The sequence below is a fragment of the Glycine max genome, chromosome 6 (genome assembly GCF_000004515.6).
Source record: "Glycine max cultivar Williams 82 chromosome 6, Glycine_max_v4.0, whole genome shotgun sequence".
In the NCBI taxonomy this organism is placed as follows: Eukaryota; Viridiplantae; Streptophyta; class Magnoliopsida; order Fabales; family Fabaceae; genus Glycine; species Glycine max.
This window is the reverse complement of record NC_038242.2, coordinates 14,854,176-14,872,892: the sequence shown is the minus strand read 5'-3', so window position 1 is coordinate 14,872,892 and position 18,717 is coordinate 14,854,176. Positions and strand designations below refer to the sequence as shown.

The window sequence follows — 18,717 nt, the reverse complement described above, 5'->3', positions numbered from 1 at the left end:
TTTAATAATAAGAATTGAGAAAGGGTATTTATTTTTTCGATTTTATCTCCTCTATAGTAGATAATTAGGTATAAAGTTAATATTCACAATTATTGATAAAAACAGTAATTAATATTCTAACTCATTCTATAGTATATATACGTAATTAATATCAATGATTGAAACGACATCCTTTATACTTATCACTTAAAAGTTAAAACATTTTATAAGACCTCTATAATCTGTTTGGCGGCCAAGTGTTTATCATTAAGACTTAAGACCAGCTTAATTTTAAGTGACTGTTTAAGATAGATATGGGTGAAATGCAATTTTGGCATACTGTATACAATAATCATTAATGTTACTTAAGTTATACGACACTTGAGTTGATAATATAAAAAAATTATAAACAAAACAAATTTGATTAAGAAAATTATACATTTCAAGTAATATTATTAAAATTTAATGTGACGTAGACAAAAATGATAGTAGCACTTTTCTACTTAAGGAATAAAAATAAAATGAATAGATTTGTGATTGAAAAACCATAACTTGCAGTGATAGTGATAGGGTGATGAATAATAAAAGAAGACGCAGTGAGATACGAGAGAGCGCGAATGAAAGCTGGACTTGTGCAATAAACGAACAACAAACAGAGACACTGGTTCTCACTTTACGCGCAAGCGAATCAATCACGCCACGCCAAGCCAAGCCAAAGCCACAATTTCACCTATCCAATTATTCACGACATGTAACAAAACGACAATCACTTTCTTCTCCACTTTCGTCGTTCGCCAAATTCGATTTCAGAGTTCGGCCATGGCGCTCCGAAACGACGGCAGAAAAATTTCCTTCGAGGTTCTCAGCGTCGAGGGCCAATCGGATCCAACGGAACGCAATCACAAGAAGCGCAGGCACCGCGCTTCGAAGAAGAAGAAGAAACTTCTCGATCGCGCCGGCGATTCCTTTGATCCGCATTCGGTGCCGTTGGAGAACGGAGGAGCATGTAACGGATTCGAGCTCGACGCTAGCAGGTACTGCTGCGGCGGCGGCGGAGGAAGCTTCGTCGTGTGCGAGGAGGTGCGCGAGGCGGAGAGTGTGTGCGCGGTTGCGGAGGCGCGTGAGGCGGAGAGTGAGGAAGCGACCGCCGTGCGCGGTGGCATGGAGGGGTTTAATTTTGGGGAATTGAGGCAGAGGAACGTGAATTGTGGGAGTTCGGAGGATATAGCGGCTTACGTGGTGGTGCGCGATGAGAAGGAGGATGGCGGTGTGAATGCGAGTCCGGTGGAGAAGCCGACGAACGAGCCTGATAGGAATGTGGTTAAGAAATTGGAGACTGTGGAATCGTTGGACTGGAAGCGTATCATGGCGGAAGATCCGAACTGTGAGTGCTACAATGGTCCTTTCCTTGCTCTGCATGCATCCATCACATTGCATCTCATAGTTATTTTTTGTAATCATAATGATTATTCAGAAACTATTACAATTCAATGGATGCCACTCTGTTTAGTGGCAGGGGTTTGAATGGTTTGCATGCTGCCCTAGATTCAATTTCCATTACTTCTATTGTATACCAATTTTTTTTATAATTAAATAGATGTTCAAAATGCAACTAAATATTTACAGCAAAATTATGCATCGGCTTCTATGGGGAAATGGCTGGAAAAATGGTCCTTGGGTTGGTTCTGTGTCCCCACGTGTGATGGGATTGGTGGCATGGCAAATTGGCTTCTACAAACAATTGACTGAATAATGCATGGCATCAAGGTTTTGAATTACAGTTTTGTTGTAAAACTTGATATTGCAGAAAATTGCGGACAAATGCGGCCGCGATTATAGTTGCAGAGACCTTAAAAACTTCAATAATACAGAGAATTGCAGACAAATGTGGCTGCAATTACAGTTGCAGAGATCCTAAATCATTAATGTAGCAGCTGAAATTGCAGTGATGAACTGTTTCCTAAAACCTTGCATGATAGTGAAAAATGATGGGCGTTTTAGACAGGAATGAAAGTTTTTTGCCTGCTTTCTTATTATGCTTCAGCTGCTCATTTATGAATGGAAACTAGTTAAATGGTCCGTGTGTGGTCCTCTTTGCCCAAAGTGATTTGTTGCCTGATTTTCTTACCCTGTTATATTTATTTAACCAGGGGCATTTATTCTTCTTTTCTGCCGAATTTACCTTATGTTGGTGTGTTTTGATGTCAGTTGTGTATTCAGTGGAGAAGTCCCCTGTATCATACTTTTTGGAGGAAATGCACAATGGAAATTCTTTACGCAGCACAACAACTCTTGGGAATGAGAAAGAACGAGAGAGAGTTTACGACACTATCTTCCGCCTGCCATGGAGATGTGAATTGGTATACTTCCTCTTCTTGATTTAAAAGGAAAAAGAAATAGAAAAGAACTCTTGTTATAGTTTTGTGATGTTAAGGCATTCTACATTTTATGTTATATCTTAAACGTGAAATGCAATTGCAGCTTATAGATGTTGGCTTCTTTGTCTGCTTCGATTCATTTCTTTCGTTGTTAACTGTTATGCCAGCGAGGATCATGATGACTATTTGGAGGCTTCTAAAGACAAGGTTTGCCACTTTTCCTGAATCCCCCTCCCCCTTGTAATAAATTGTTAGTTAGGCATGCATGTGAGGAATAAGGTGATAGATTAAGCCTACAATATCTGTTTCCTTAATTTCAATGTGACATAAGCAGTGTCCATCTAGTACTACAATCTTAAAGTGCTTCAGGTATCGTCATAAATATTTGAATGAGAATGACAGAAGAAAGTGTTTTTTCATGAACCAAATAATTCCAATTTAGCAGTATGTTCAATTAGACATTCTCTCTTATGATATAGGTCTTAGTGTTTCTATCTGGATTCTATTAGTCTTTGATTCTTGGTTAGCTAAATAAATTAGACCAATCTCTCCCTAATACAGAATCTACATGTTCTTGAGCTTTGACTTTGTATTCTCTATTTTAGTTCAACCCATGTTCTGCTTTTAATTTGTGCTAGTCTATCACGGTTTCCAGTATTACTATATAGCCTAATTATGCTCATGACAGGCAGTTCAAGAGGCTGTCTACAATGGAAGTTTCAGATTTTGGCTGTTTTCTTATTTTGAGTAGTGGAGTTGTTCTTTTGCAGCAAACAGGTAAAGTGGTTCTCTGCTTCCATGAGTATATGCTATATCATTTTTTTTTTTTGCTTTGTTCAAGTTTAATATTATGCTAATTTTATTTTATTTATCCTTTCAAATGTGCTGCGACAGATATCAGCTTAATATATCATATGATCCGTGGTCAAGGAACAATAAAATTATATGTGGTATACAATGTTTTAGAGGTGAGCATAAATTTATTAGTCTGGATTATGGTGAATAATTAGCTCTCCACACTGCCAAATATCAATCAAAGTGAATATTTATGAGTTATTTGAGTTAAGTTTTGATACATTGTTTGGATAGATTTTTACACTATCAACTAATTAAAAATACCCTAGATATGACTTTTAAAGTAATTATTACAAAAATCAACAATCTTACCAAGTATAGCAATCCTTCAATCGATGAAAGTGTAAAAATCTCAGTGCATTCTAATTAAGTTCTATTTATAGTATATTATATTGGGTTTATGCAAGCGAGATCTTGTGGTGATAAAGTAAGGGAATTTCACAGAATATGGAATAATAAAATTTTTCTTTGTAATTAATTTGTAAACCATGAAACTCTGACATCAGATGAGATAAAATGTTTCTGTATTTGGAAATAATCAATATGCTATCTCCTTTAAATAGCAGAGTTGTATTGGCCTACGTGAGATTTGGGACAGCCCAAAATGAAAATATGAAAAAGGAGCAGAATGGATTTTGTTGTGTAAATGATTTTGAATACTTGTTTGAAACATCATATGGGGTATTCAGTGGCCTTCTGGCATTTAAATGGTTCAGTTCATAAGTACTGAAAATTTTAATCCCAGCGGTTATTGCTTTTACTCTTTAGTTGCCTCTTTGATTGCATAGGTGTTGTGAATCATAATGCTCCAAAATGTAACTTATACTGTAATTTGTAATGGATCTTTCTACTTCTTGCAGATATTTGATAAATTATGTCAAAATTTTAATGGGGATGTGTTGCAAACATTATTTCTTTCTGCTGAAGGACTTGCAAATTGCCCCCCAGAAAGCATGAGATTCTGGATTTGGAGATTTGCTTCTGACCAAGCTTTAGCGGTGGCTGCTTCAAATATCCTTCATCTTTGTTTTTTTTTTCAGTTGTTTGGTTAACTATTTTTTTTTTGTGAAGAAATAACAGTCATTGGTTTGGTTCCTTGACTAATCGTACTTGTTCATTCTTTTATCTTATTAGCTCAGGCAATCACTTTATCAACCTGTATAGTTGCTCACAACAACGCATTGTTGGCTTTGCTGGTGTCAAATAATTTTGCTGAGATCAAAAGCAATGTGTTTAAGCGATACAGCGAGGATAATGTTCACAGTTTAGTTTACTTTGGTAAGTTATCTTGCTTACAATGGTTTCTTTCTTGAGATCAGCTTATTTGGTACACTGTTCTGTTACTTCTGTACTTCTCCTTTCAAACATTGAAGCCCTAATATAATTGACTAAATTACATGGACGCCCCCCCCTCTCCTGAGGTTTTCTCTTATTACACTCAATATCCCTCCATTTTTTTACATTACTTTGAGCCCTCCTAAGAGGGATCGGTGTAACAAAAGCCCAAAAATTAAGGGGGGTTTTGTAGGATTAAAAAACGGAGGGATATCAGATGTAATAAGGGCAAACCTCAGGGGAGGTCCTTGTAATTTACTCTATAATTTTTTGTGCCCTCATTTTAAGAATATCATTTAAGCTAGTTTTGTCAATAGTTGATTTGTTTAGGGTTGTTGAAAATCAGATTCAAATATTTTGTATTTATTTTATATTTGATTTATAGGCAACTCATATTTGATTTAAAGGAGCAAAATCTCCTCTAATTATGTGTATTTATTGTAATAAGCCTATATAAATCAAACTCTGTGTGTCTTTCAAACACACAGTTTCAGCATCTCTTGCATCTATCCTAGCATTTGGGCTTAAGGCCTAACTCAACTCCACAAAACCGACTTATAGCGCTTGGGTAGTCCTCACCTTATAAGCCGATCTCCTAAGCCCAAATGTTAAGATTGATTGTTGGCTGAATGCACCATTGCTGTTAAGTTAACTAATCCAATTCGCATCACAACTTTTAGCAATATTATTGAAAAGGAAAATGTTGGAGAAGGTCAAACATGTAGCATAGGTAATGGCATATACATTGACCCAAACTATTGCTCATAGCATTTGTGTTTGGTCCATATTTCTCAGGGTGCCAACTGTGTGTGTGTGTGTGTGTCTTCATATGAACTTGTTAGGCAAGATTGCATTGAAGCAAGGAGTACATATTGCTCTATAATCAAAATAATAAGATGAAGGCCATCTCTGTAGTTCCATTCCTTCTACTTGTTCTTTCCATTGGGATTGACAATGAAGGGTCAATGAAAGTGACAAGCAAAATTTTGAGAGAATTGTATGACTACTGTGAAAGTGATAACTACATTGATTTCCCTAAGAAATATGGATCAAATGCAAATACTATGTGCAACATTTTGGGTCAGTGGATATGCTATTGCCCATGCTAAGTGTTTGATCTTCTCCAATGTTGTCCTTATGAATAATATTGCTAAAATAAAATTCTGTAGTGAATTAGGTTAGTTTATGTAACAACAATGGTGGATTCAGCCAAAAAAAAAAACTTAGCATTTGGGCTTAGGGCCTAACTCAAGCCTACAAAACTGACATGTATGGTAAGGATTGCTTAAGCTTTATAATCTCTATTTAAGCCACATCTCTAGTCAATCTAGGACTAAACAACCATCCTTGAGGCTGCAATTAAGACAACCCCCAAAGAGGCCATAACTAAAGCGGGCTAGGGGTGAGTGCAATTAACGTTACTTTCCAACACTCTCCCTCACTTATAGGGCTACCGGTCTGGAGTGTGGCAAACGTAGGTGGCCAAACAATGGATCTAAGATAGGCTTTGATACCATCTTAGTATTTGGGCTTAGAGCTTAACTCAATTCCACAAAACCTGCTTGTAAGGTAAGGACTGTCCAAGCTTTATAAGCTCTATTTAAGTCATATCTCTAGTTGATGTGGGACTAAACTCCCACCCTTGAGGCTGCAGTTAAGTTAGCTGCCAAAGAGGTTGCAATAAAGGTGGGCTAGGAGTGACCCAATTAAAGAAGCTTTCCAACAAGGGTTATATCATATATGCCTCACTTTATAATGTCAACCATGTAAAATGGTTGTAATGTTTGAACTTTAATGCAAGGGTGTTTGTTATTTTGAATGCTCTTATTTCAATCTAGAATAAAGGGCGTAACATTTTTAGCCTCTTTGGCACCTTATCCCTGTGCCACATAAATATGATCAGTAGAAAGCTTTAGCTTTTAATTGTTTGACTCAACAGATATGAATATTTTAATACACAAAACGAGAATGCAATGTCTTTGAATTAAAATGAAAAAATTGTACACGTAGGAATGAAATTTTATTTTGCTCCATATAATTTATAAATGTGGTACATGGAAACATTAGTTAATTCCTGGCTGCTAGAGAATTATGGACATGTCTTTTAAGTCTTTTGCACAATCAAGAGTTGAAATAGAGTTTGTCATTCCCCTGCACCATACATGGTGTGTGTATAAACTTGGTTGTCTTATGAATTCTTTTTAGTTTGAATTTAGACATGGATTAAAATGTGATGTGATGTGATGTGATATAATATTAAAATTCATAACTTTAAGGCATCCTAGTGGTTACTTAAAATTCTAAGCTATAGTTATAAAAAATCTTGTCCCTGTAATTGCTGCTTGTCAGCCTCAATTTTTATTTCTGGTCATGTTTTTCTTCACAATTTTATGCGAAAGCAATGACAATGATTTGGATTTTTTTTTGTTATTTTCTGGGGGATATGCTCAAGTTTATATTAAAAGTAAAATGCATTTTCTTGATCCCATATTCATATTATTTGCATGTAGGTTTTGCAATTTATTTTATTGTTGGACTGGGAGAGGAGGGGAAAGTGATTTTGATGAAAACCTGTGTTTGGTACTTGGATTCAGAAGTTTGGAGCGAGGGGAATTTAAAATGAAAGGGAAAATTCATCTCCACCGTATTGTTTTTGCCTCCCAATGTCAGGAGGATTTTATTTTCCCACACTTCCCCATCCCCTTTTGAACCAAATAGCTCATTAGTAAAATAATTTTGCAAAAGTTTTTTGGTGTAAACTTCTATACAATGCATGCATATCTATCTTTTTTCTCATTTTTTCTTCTAACCTTTTTAATATATTTTATTTCTCCCCCTTTACTTTTGGTGACAAGCAGATTCTGTAGAGAGATTCCACATTTCATCTTTTATCTTATTCGTTTTGGCTCAAAATATTCTAGAGGCAGAGGGTCCCTGGTTTGAAAGTTTTCTCATTGTAAGATTTGGAAATATTTTAGCTCTTAATATTAATGAAAGAAAATTTGTTTATCCTGTTCCTGACACATTTTGGATGGTGCAGAATATCCTCTTGGTTTATGTATCTGAAATGATTATTGATATTATCAAGCATTCATTCATTGCTAAATTCAATAACATTAAGCCCATCGCATACTCCGAGTTCCTTGAAGATCTATGCAAACAGGTATTATCATCTGATTTCATGTTTGTGGGTTTTATTTATACAGTATTATTTACTACTAAAAAGGTGTAGACGGATAACTGGAACCCACTTAAACAAGAAATTGTTATGTTTTCATTCAAATCTCAACTTAAAGTTGAAAATCCGAGTGAATTTTTGAGCTACACACCTAAATGCACCAAAACTTTCCATGATTCAAAACCACAAGTACCTTTTGAAATCCTTTCCTGGAATATGCTTTAACGGGAAAAGGGTTATACGCTATTTTGTTACAGTAATATAGTTCAATTTCTCTTCAAAACAAATTTGGTCATTTTTCTTTTCAATTCTTTAATTGATTTCATTTTTTAATGTTATTTGTTTGCCTTTATAGTTTGATTCCAAAGTGAATTCATTTTAAGTATGATTCAGTTTCTTCTGCATTTGAGCATGGTAGTGTAGTTTGTGTCAGAAAGCATATCGTATTTAACTGATACTTGAGAAAGCTTATTATTACTTTGAAAAGAATGATGTATAATTCTGAATCTTAATATTATGACAATCAATCGCATTAACATTTTGTTCCATTTCTTTGATGGAACTTTCTAAAAAAAATATACGCCTAACATTTGACTGTTCCATTCTGTAGACTCTAAATATGCAAACTAAGAGTGCAAAGAAAAACCTGACTTTTGTCCCCCTTGCTCCAGCATGTGTGGTGAGCATATAAGATTTTACATGTCCATTTGGTTTTTCTGTTTTTTTTTTTTTATTGCCGATTGAACACGTGCTCCTTTTCCTTTTATAACTCGTTCTTAGGTTATTCGAGTTTTCACTCCAGTATATGCTGCAAACCTTCCTCCCAATCCCCTTCCATGGAGGCTTTTCTGGATTCTGCTTTTTTCAGCAATGACCTATGTCATGCTCACAAGCCTCAAGGTTCTCATTGGCATGGGACTACAGAAGCATGCCACATGGTATGTCAATCGTTGCAAAAAGAGGAAACATCATTTTCATGAAGATTAGTTTGGAAGGGCAAAATACTGCTTTCTTGACATAATATAATCTGTTTGCCCAAGGATTCCTCCACTCGATAATTCAGGAACACTTGACTCCTGAATTACCATCGGTGCCTGGCACATGCGGGAACAACTTTTGGTTTATAACTTGAAGGTGAACCTATAGATGGCTTCCCCTTCCAATTTTGACAGCAATATATAATTTGATTATTACAGAATAATAATAGAATGTTGTAGGCCTCCATAATTGCAAAGAATTGCAATCACGTCTCTTCCCCTTCCCCTCTACTCAAATATGGTCAACTCTATAAAAACAATAACACATTTTTGACATCTTTTGAAGTTTAATATCTGAACTAGTAACAAAAACATGAGTAAACTATCATTTTGGATCCAGAAAATGTGTATAATGGGGACAAAAAAATAGTTCATAATGTTTTCATAGAAAAAAGTGTTGTAAGTTTTTACAAAATACATAATCTTATCATAAAAAAGAATTAAAATTCCTAGATTTTTATAAATTACAACTACCTTTTACACATCAATGAATTTTTTCTTTTATCTTTTATAACTTTTTACCTTCATTTTAAAAAAATAATTGTCTTGTGGGGCAACACTTAATTTTTTTTTTTTTTATTACAGATGTCTAAGTAAAAAAAAATTTGCTTGTAGAGGCAATTGTCCTCATACAGTTGTGCGTACATCCGTCAGTGCTTCTTGAAAGTGTATAATGTCACATTAGTTATTGAAACTAAAGAAACTTGAATAAGTCCGTGAAAGGGCAATTTGTCAATCATATTATTAGTCCAGTGATAATATTAACACATGTTTAGTGATTTAAATAATAGTAAGTGATTAAGTTTAGAAGCTTAGATGAAATAATTAAAAATTACTTTAGATACAAGTTTTATAGTAATTATTATAAAATTCAATAATTTTATCACATATAACAATATAATTAAATAACAGTATAAAATATTTATAATATATATTTCATTCAGGAACGGATCAGAAGTTAATCATAAGGGACTGAAAAAAATATTAATTAAATTTTAAAAATACTTAAAACATGTTTAAATTAAATACCATATAAACAAGCACTAACTAATTTTCAAACTAAGGTTTGCAAGTTTAAACACTAAACAAAATCATCTACAAGAGCACAAGATCGTATAACAAAAAATCATCAATATATTATTCTGAATATAAAACAAATCTATAATAATTTATAAACTAATATCATCTTAATAAATGTAATTAGTCTCTAAAAAGATACTGGAGAAATAAAATTACAGTATCTTGTTATTCTCTGGATAAAGATAAACGCACATAGATTACAACAAATAGTAATGAATAATGGTAGATACCAGAAATTAAATGGCCATCGGATACTACTAAGCTTGGACAGATTAAGCCAAAATCTAACTATATATCTAAGAATGATTTTTATTTTTTTTTGATAAATGTAATGTGAAATCTAAAACGGGGAAAAAAAAGTTTCAAAGCTTTGAAATGTTACGGTAAAGAAACAACAAAGCAAGGAGGAGCAAACAAAAGTAACATATCATGTGTTAGTTTCTCTTGCATTATACAATATTTTAATAGATATATATATATATATATATATATATATATATATATATATATATATATATTATTTTGAGAAAGAGGAGTCACAAATCTGCACGTTAAGTACTGTCCGGTGAGTCCCTGTACATGCTACTATAATAGATATTACACTTAATTATACTGCATATTATATTGTAATATTAATATAAATTATATAATACTATATTTATTGGTTTTGGAAGCAGGGAGGGGGGCTGAAGTCTATGTTTGCCCCCCTTAAATTCGTTCCTCATTTCAATTAAATTCATAAAATAATATCGTGGGATGTAGTTGGTTGAATAACATGTATGAATTGTAACTTGCTAAATTGTAAATATTTAATTTTTTATACGTGAATTCATTTCTTACAATAAAAAAATTAAATAATTAATAAATTCAATGACTCATTTAAAATTTTCTTAGTTTCAGACATTAATGTAACAACCTGTAAGAGACCAAATTGTGGTTTATTCAATATACACATATCGGCACTTCTCCACATTCTTTCTCAAGTTGTGTTGGTTCTGAGTAACATTGCTAGTGCTCAACGGGTTCCAATGAAGAAAGAGAATTGCAGGAAAAATGAATAATAGAATTGGAAAGTGGTTTGATTTTCTATACGCTGATAACAGTGCAGTGGGGATGGGAGAGAAGACGACTTGTCTTTCCACTATGATCGAGGAGGCAAAGAATGAGTCTAGAAAAAATGTCTCAGTTTCAAAATTTGTTGCCGCCGTTATAAGAGAGAAAAAAAACAACAACAACAACAAAAAACACTGAAGGTTGAATATTAGACTTTTGCTTGCAACTTAGACTTGTGTGTACATTTCCTTTTCCCCATTAAGTGATTAGAAAGGAGGTTGTTAATTAAAGTATTTCGAGGGGCCAACTTATTTAGCTTGTAATAAACACGGATTAGGTTTAATTTTGATAAAGTCAACTCAGTTTAAAAATTTGGTTGCCAACATCCCTTTTTATTGTAATAAGGCTATAATATATCGTTGTGTCAACAATCAAGACTTATCCTTAGTTGATAATGATACAGAAAAATATCACGATGCTAGAGCCTAGTCATGACTTCGGGCACTCCGATAACCAAATCAATTGCCGACACTCCAATAACTAAATAAGGCAATACTATATCTTTGTCTTGGAGCATTGGTTATTATAGGCATAACACATTGGTTTTATAGATGGAGATTATTTACTTTCCCTATGCATTATTCGTCATTTTGTGTATCTTTTCTTATTTGGTGATTAGTGACAAATTCGTTCTTTCGTAGCAAACTATTGGCACGAAATAGCACAACTCAAGTAAATATGTATCACCAAACTAATGACTAATCCATTATTAGTAGGTTAATATCATTTATTTTTTTGTTGGAGCATAGAGAGACTATTATGTATTATATATATATATATATATATATAAGAAGCAAGCAAGAAAGATTAATATATGCATATATGGACAAGCAATAAAGCTATGTTCGGGGATATGGCAAAATCATTTTAATAATGGAACTACTAAGAGGCACAGGGCATCATCTTCATGGAAGGAAAAACAAGCCAAAACTCAGTGGAGCACTTTGAAAGGTTTGAAAAATTAGTATAGTGAAGATCCAGAGTGAAAAACAATTAAAATTAATGGATCCATGACTTAAAGCATTCATTCATTGAGTGGCAATGGTCTCTAAACCCCCTTCACATTGAATTAATTTGCTCATGCGGTAGGAGATAAATCTCAATTATAGAGAAATTGTTTGGGATGTCGACCTATATGGTCTTATCTCTATGATTTTGGGAAGCAATCACAAGTTGGAGGAATTGGCCAAATAATTATAAATAAAAAAACAAAGATTTCAATTGTTAATTTCTAAATTGTCAAGGATTTTTGAATGTGATACTGATCAGGATGGAGCCTCCCAAACGTGTGAATTCGGGAAGTGTAACTTGGCAGTTCTTCTTACATGATTTTGGATTACCATATATGGACCCTATGCCTTATTAATTACTACTTAATACAGTACTAGTATATTATGTTGATGGGATTTTATTATTATGTCACTAACAAATCATGCTTTGGTTCCATCAATCCGTGTTATTATCGGGGATTCAAAAGTCCACTTGATGTGCATCGGTTTCACCACTAGCTGACTCTCTAGCACTTGTGCCATGCATTAAGGACAAACGTTCCTATGATGCTATAATAATCGACCTCTCTAAGGGCCCACCTCAATGCAAATCATAAAATCTCTCGCTATCTTTCTCACTCTATTCCTCTCATATTTCCATAATTTGGGGCAGGGGGGAGCCATTCTGTTTTTATTGTATGATTACACTTGCTTGTATATACAATTGCTAAAGAGCTATAATCTTGACTAGAAAGACAAACAAAAAAATAATAATAAAAAAGCAAAAAGAGAGAGCTTTATTTAATGCGCAGATAATTAATTTGATAAAAAAAGGTCAGTCTTTTTTTAGATTATATATTTTTATGAAACCAGACAATAAAATCGTCAAGTTAAATAGGATATCACTATGCATTCAGTAGTATAAACAGTACGTCAGTCTTGTGAGTGACTTGAAATTAAGTTTTATTTTAATTATGTGAGTGGAATTACCATGCTCTAACGGCCAACTTCTTTCATACTACATCAGATGACCTCTCTTCCAGCCCTACAAGTAGAAGTTGCGGCTCAGTGATAAAATAAAATGGCTACCTACAATAGGAACATGGACAGAAGGCTCATTATTGTAATCGAATGGAGTGGTGATAATGTGTTCATAGGCAATATTCATGCGCTGCTCTGCTCTATTAATAATGTTTAGTCACTGGTACTACACAGTTACTCTATTGTTGGTCAAATTTGAATTTTCCACTGATGTTGTTCAAATAATTATAGATATTCTACTCTCGTGAGCATGGCTGCATGAGCTCCTAGCTAGCTAACAACCTATCACCAAAGAGAAGCTACCTATCTTACAATTAATACAACTCTCTTTTCCTTATGCAATTAATTTGTTTTCCCAAAAGTAACAAAAGCTTAGGCTTGATACAATTACTTTTAGTAAACATAGGAGAACCAGGTAGCTGAGGAGGGAGGTTTATTACAATCTTAATGGAAAGGAATATCATAAAATGTTGATAATTAGCAATGCTTCAATCTATACATAAGGTGCACCATCATGACAGCCTCAGCAGCATGCATGTAGGTTTAGCTTTTTAATTATTTCCATGGAAAATCCAGCAATTTTTTGTTTCATGTCATGGGCCTGGCTATTTTTTAATTATTTTCTTTGTTAGCATTGGTTATTATAGGCATAACACATTGGGTTTATAGATGGAGAAATCCTAGTTGCAATGGCAAACTCCCTCCAGGTTCAATGGGCCGGCGGGTTTCCCCCTTGTGGGTGAGACCCTTCAATTTTTCTCCCCTAACACCAATTCTGGAATTCCTCCTTTCATCAAGCAGAGAATGAAAAGGTATATATAAGTATTTTTTTATTCTCAACTTAATTAGAAACATTCCTCTAGCGATGTAAACTTACATATGATCAAACTACATATTCAAATATTTAACAATGTTCGATGTTCTTTTTTTGCTAAGTGATTCATTTGTCACTGACTTATGTAATACAAATACACTAACTTTTCAAGGTGGCTCCACTTCCTTTATTGCTCCTAAAACAAAGCCATAGCAACCCTTGAGCCCTAACTATTAAGTGGAACCACCTTCTACAAGACATACACAACCCCTGAGCCCTAACTATTAAGTGGAACCAACCCACCAATCGAAGTTAATTTCTAGATTCAAAGCAAAAACACTTAACATTTCATCATAGCATGTTACAGGCTAGGAGATTCATAAACTTACCGGTACAATGACCTAAGGCGCAAAGACCACGGGCAAACGAGTCACAGCAACTACACTTCTTGGAGATGCCACACAGGTCACGGCACGGGCGACCTCACTATGCATACTCACGGCACGAGCTCCACTGCACACAATGGACGTTGTCGAGAGAGCGAGGTTTCGAGGGAGTTTCAGGTGTATGGTGTTTAAGATAGGGAGAGATGGGTTTGAGGGAGAGCGAGGTTTGAGGGAGACCTAGGGAGAGACCTCGATGTTTGACGCAACAGAGCTTCAGGGAGAGAGGGGTTAGACCTAGGGCACAACAATGGTGGAGCTACATAAGTGTTTGGTTCAAGAGTTTAATTCCAAAGGTCTCGAAGCGTGTATGGGCCAAGCCGGTGAGGAACAAAGACTGGTTTATCGTATGATCGTCGTTGTCTTACATTAAGGTAACATTTTAAGACGGTTATTTGTAACCGCCTTAGAATGTGCGACTTAAAAAACAGAATTTCTCCCCCTAATTACAAAAATATCACCGTGCCTTATACTAAAATGGTTCTTCAGAACTGTCGTAGATGTCGCGTCTTAAAAAACTACTTTTGTAGTAGTGAAGGAGCTAGAAAAAAATTAATAAAGAAGCACGATAAAGGCAAAAGGACTCTTTACAAATCCAGAAGAAGGTATCAAAGGGCAATAATTATCATTTATATGGGAAATCTGGACACTTCCATAAGGATTACCCAAAGCGTAAGTCTTGGTTTGAAAAGAAAGGTGAGTTTAATGCTCATGTATGTTTTGAATCAAACTTAACTGAAGTTCCTTATAATACATGGTGGATTGATTATGGATGTATGACTCATGTTTCTAATATTATGCAGAGATTCCTTACAATCCAAACTATAAGTCCAAATGAGAAGTTCATCTTCATGGAGAATAGAGTGAAAGCTCCAGTGAAAGCAGTCAGAACTTATCATTTAAAACTCGACAATAGAAATCATTTAGATTTACTAGAAACTCTTTATGTACCTAATTTATCTAAAAATTTAGTTTCATTATCTAAACCCGATATTACTAGATACTCTTTTAATTTTGGTAATGAATGTTTCAGTTTATTTAAGCATAATCATTTCATTGGTATCGATGTTCTTTGCGATGGTTTATATAAATTGAAATTAGATGGTTGGTATGTTGAAATTGTTTTAACTATGCATCATAATGCTGACACTAAATATAGTTTAGTGAATAAACGATCTGTTTTCTTGTGGCATAAATGTTTAGGTCACATTTTTAGAGAAAAGATTAATAAAGAATGAAATTCTTCCTGATCTAGATTTTAGGGATCTAAATATTTGTATGGATTATATTAAGGGAAAATAAACAAAACATACAAAAAAAATGAGTTACAAGAAATACTCAGCTTCTTAAAATTGTGTATAATTGCAACCACACAATGATGCTTTTCTAGAATTTGAGAACACGCTTCAAAATTTTATTAATATCTGCCACAGCTCAACAAATTATACACAAAAATGAAAGTGAAACAGCATATTCAAAAGACAAACTAATTACAAGAGAACGAAAATAACAATATATTGAGACGAATAATTAACTTGTTTGGAACCTCACTCATTACTCCATAAACACACATCCTAGCTTGTTAACACTCCAGGTTGTATAGCTTTTACGTACATCCAATACTAAATTGAAGTACTTATATACTTTTTAGAGGTATTTCAAAACATGCAAATTGTGACATGATCAGGGTATATGTGGTTCTGGTTCAAGATGAAGTGGTATTTTTTTGGAGACAGTGAGTCCATTGGTCTCATTCATGTCAATGTTGTGCATCAACATACCAGACTCGGACATATTCCAATTGAACCAATACAAAAGATTAGCAAGAACATACTCAGTTGAAGCAAGCCCAAATGACATAGCAGGACATCCCCTTCTCCCACTACCAAATGGAATTAATTGAAAATCTTGTCCATTAAGATCAATTTGGCTAGTTTCAAATCTTTCAGGAATAAATTCTTCAGGATCATCCCATAATTCAGGATCCCTCTGGATTGCCCATGCATTGATAAATACCATTGTTTTGGCGGGAATATCGTACCCTCTTAGTTTTACACTTGATGATGTCTCTCGAGCAACCAAAAGAGGAACAGGTGAATGTAATCTCAAAGTTTCTTTGACTACACATTTCAAGTAGTTCATTTGATTCACACAATTTTCATCTAATACTACTCTAGAATTGATTCCCACCACTCTTCTTATCTCTTCTTGAGCTTTCTTCATAGTATTTGGCTTCCTAAGGAGCTCTGCAAAAGCCCATTCTAGAGTTGTTGAAGTGGTGTCGCTCCCACCTATTATCATGTCCTGAAATTAATATACTAGTTAAAGTTAGGTATCCATGCACCTTTAGTTTATAAATTAATTCTATACACGTGATTGATATGCAACTAACTTATTATTTGTGTTGAATAATAGACTTATTAAATAATATATCATATACCACATAATACACGATGATACCCAATTATTTACGTTGTTGACTTGTGTAAAAAAAGTCCGAATTTTAAGTTATCATTTTTTGCCATATAAATAAATTTTGATTTCTTTTTAATAGAATTTTCAATACCTTAATCATTAATTAAAAAATTTAAACAAATAGATTATGTATTTATATTATAAATGATTTTACAAAATCATCTAATTACAATTTATCATATATAATTAATCTATTGATTTTTATAATAATAACTTCAAAAATTATATTAATAACTTATATTGTCAGCATATCATTATTAAACTCTTTAAATTTATTAAAAATAACAAAATAGTGAATACATCATTAAATACTTTTTTACCAATTTTAATTTATGGGGGAGAACCTAATTGGGTTTGATTTTTATAGAATATATTCTTGAAAAGGGTGATAAACTTCAAATATAATTAAATTTCAAATGAACAATTAGTCTTATAATTAATTTAAAGAACTAAAATTTTATAAAAATATCTCAAGATCTCACGGAAAAGGTGAAGGCTGTAATTATAGTGGTTAAAAATTTAAAAAAAAATTATGTTATTAGTATTTATTTCCGGTGCATAATATAGATAGGTAGATAGATAAAGAGGAAAACCATTAGGATTGCTTTGAGGTTATCTCGGCTGAGCTGAAAGTCAAGCCTCCCACACTCTTGAAGTTGAAGGAGAATTCCCATGAAAGAGTGATCATTCTTCCTGTTACTGCTCTCGCGTTCTGCAATTACCTCGTCAAGGAAAGCATCAACTGCAAGAAACGTGGCCTTCATTTCCGGAATAAGGCCAGTCAGATAGTCAACCCAACCCAACGAAGGGAAGAAATCACCGACGCAGAAAGCCGAGAATAGTCTCATAATCTTTCTTCCCAGTTCTCCAAAGCTGCAATTCACGCTATCACCCACTGTAGCATCACACTTCCGTCCAATTACACATCTTGAAACAATGTTGTTGGAAGCTGCAATCAGCATCTCACTCAGATTCACACATGGTCGATTTTCTCTTTCACTACCACCACATGCTTCACGTACAGCTTCAACCAACTCCGAAACAACCTCTTCTCGGATAGAACGAAACGACCGCACCTTTCTCTGGCTCAGAAGCTCAACCACACATGTCTTCTTCGTCTGTCTCCACTCTTCGCCGTAGGGCGCAAAACCAACATCCTTGCAATTATAGAGAAAGATTTTAGCAGCCGTAGGTTGTGGTCGGTTGGAGAAAACAACATCATGCGTCTTGATTATTTCTCTGGCCACGTCAGCTGATGAGACCACTAGGGTTGGAGTTTGGCCTAATTGCAGCATCATTAGAGGGCCATACTTGCGAGAGAGTGCTTGGAAGGAGCGGTGTGGCAGTGTGCCTAGCTGATGAAGATTGCCAATTATTGGTAACTTTGGTGGTGATGGAGGAAAATTGGACTTGTTTCTTCTTGTTAGCTTAAGCATAAGCAGGAGGCTTACGAAGCAGAAGAAAGCTGTAAGGTAATGGGTTGAACTTGGTTCATACGCCAATTGCTTAAGAACTGATGATAGAAAAGCCATTTTTACTTTGGAGTGGTTAGTACTCTTGTCTTATATTTATGTAACAATTTGTTTTTCTCAAGTTAATTATTTTAATTCCTTTTCATGGCCAGCTTTTGGGCATCATGTGCTAATTAAGTTTGACTATTAAAAATTACATGTTTCACATATTATTTAATTAGTCTTTTATAATTTTTAATAAATTCTAATTAATAGTAAAGTGTGTTAAGAAGAGCATGAATGTTACTAACACTCTCCTTTGTTATTGTTAATAATTTGTGTTCCTTATAAAAGAGAGTTAGTTATTTTGTTATATATTTTTTTGTTCTTTTTTTTTAATGGGTGTTGATGAGTTAGATTGATTCTCATTCAGAGTAAAATTAAAATCGAATCAATAATATCTTGTTTGATTGGTTTTGTTTAGGTTTTTTAAAAAAGATTTCGGTCAATCTGAATCAAAATCAGTCTGATTAGTTTATTGCTTCGGTC

The 18,717-nt window shown here is 34.1% G+C and overlaps 2 protein-coding genes across 2 annotated transcripts; one reads left to right on the top strand and one right to left on the bottom strand.

Moving 5' to 3' along the window:
• Nucleotides 1-530: 530 nt before the first annotated feature.
• On the top strand, nucleotides 531-8,944 carry LOC100814733 (protein POLLEN DEFECTIVE IN GUIDANCE 1). The gene is made up of 11 exons (XM_003528083.5): nucleotides 531-1,363; nucleotides 2,188-2,339; nucleotides 2,461-2,564; nucleotides 3,046-3,134; nucleotides 3,252-3,325; nucleotides 4,073-4,223; nucleotides 4,323-4,490; nucleotides 7,406-7,503; nucleotides 7,588-7,710; nucleotides 8,336-8,404; nucleotides 8,506-8,944. The coding sequence occupies exons 1-11, from the start codon at nucleotides 799-801 to the stop codon at nucleotides 8,710-8,712; spliced, it is 1,800 nt and encodes a 599-aa protein (XP_003528131.1). The 5' UTR covers nucleotides 531-798; the 3' UTR covers nucleotides 8,713-8,944.
• Nucleotides 8,945-15,634: 6,690 nt separating this feature from the next.
• Nucleotides 15,635-18,274, bottom strand: LOC100792382 (cytochrome P450 71A1). The gene is made up of 2 exons (XM_003526943.5): nucleotides 17,311-18,274; nucleotides 15,635-16,546 (listed from the first exon to the last, which is right to left on the bottom strand). The coding sequence occupies exons 1-2, from the start codon at nucleotides 18,247-18,249 to the stop codon at nucleotides 15,926-15,928; spliced, it is 1,560 nt and encodes a 519-aa protein (XP_003526991.1). The 5' UTR covers nucleotides 18,250-18,274; the 3' UTR covers nucleotides 15,635-15,925.
• Nucleotides 18,275-18,717: the final 443 nt, after the last annotated feature.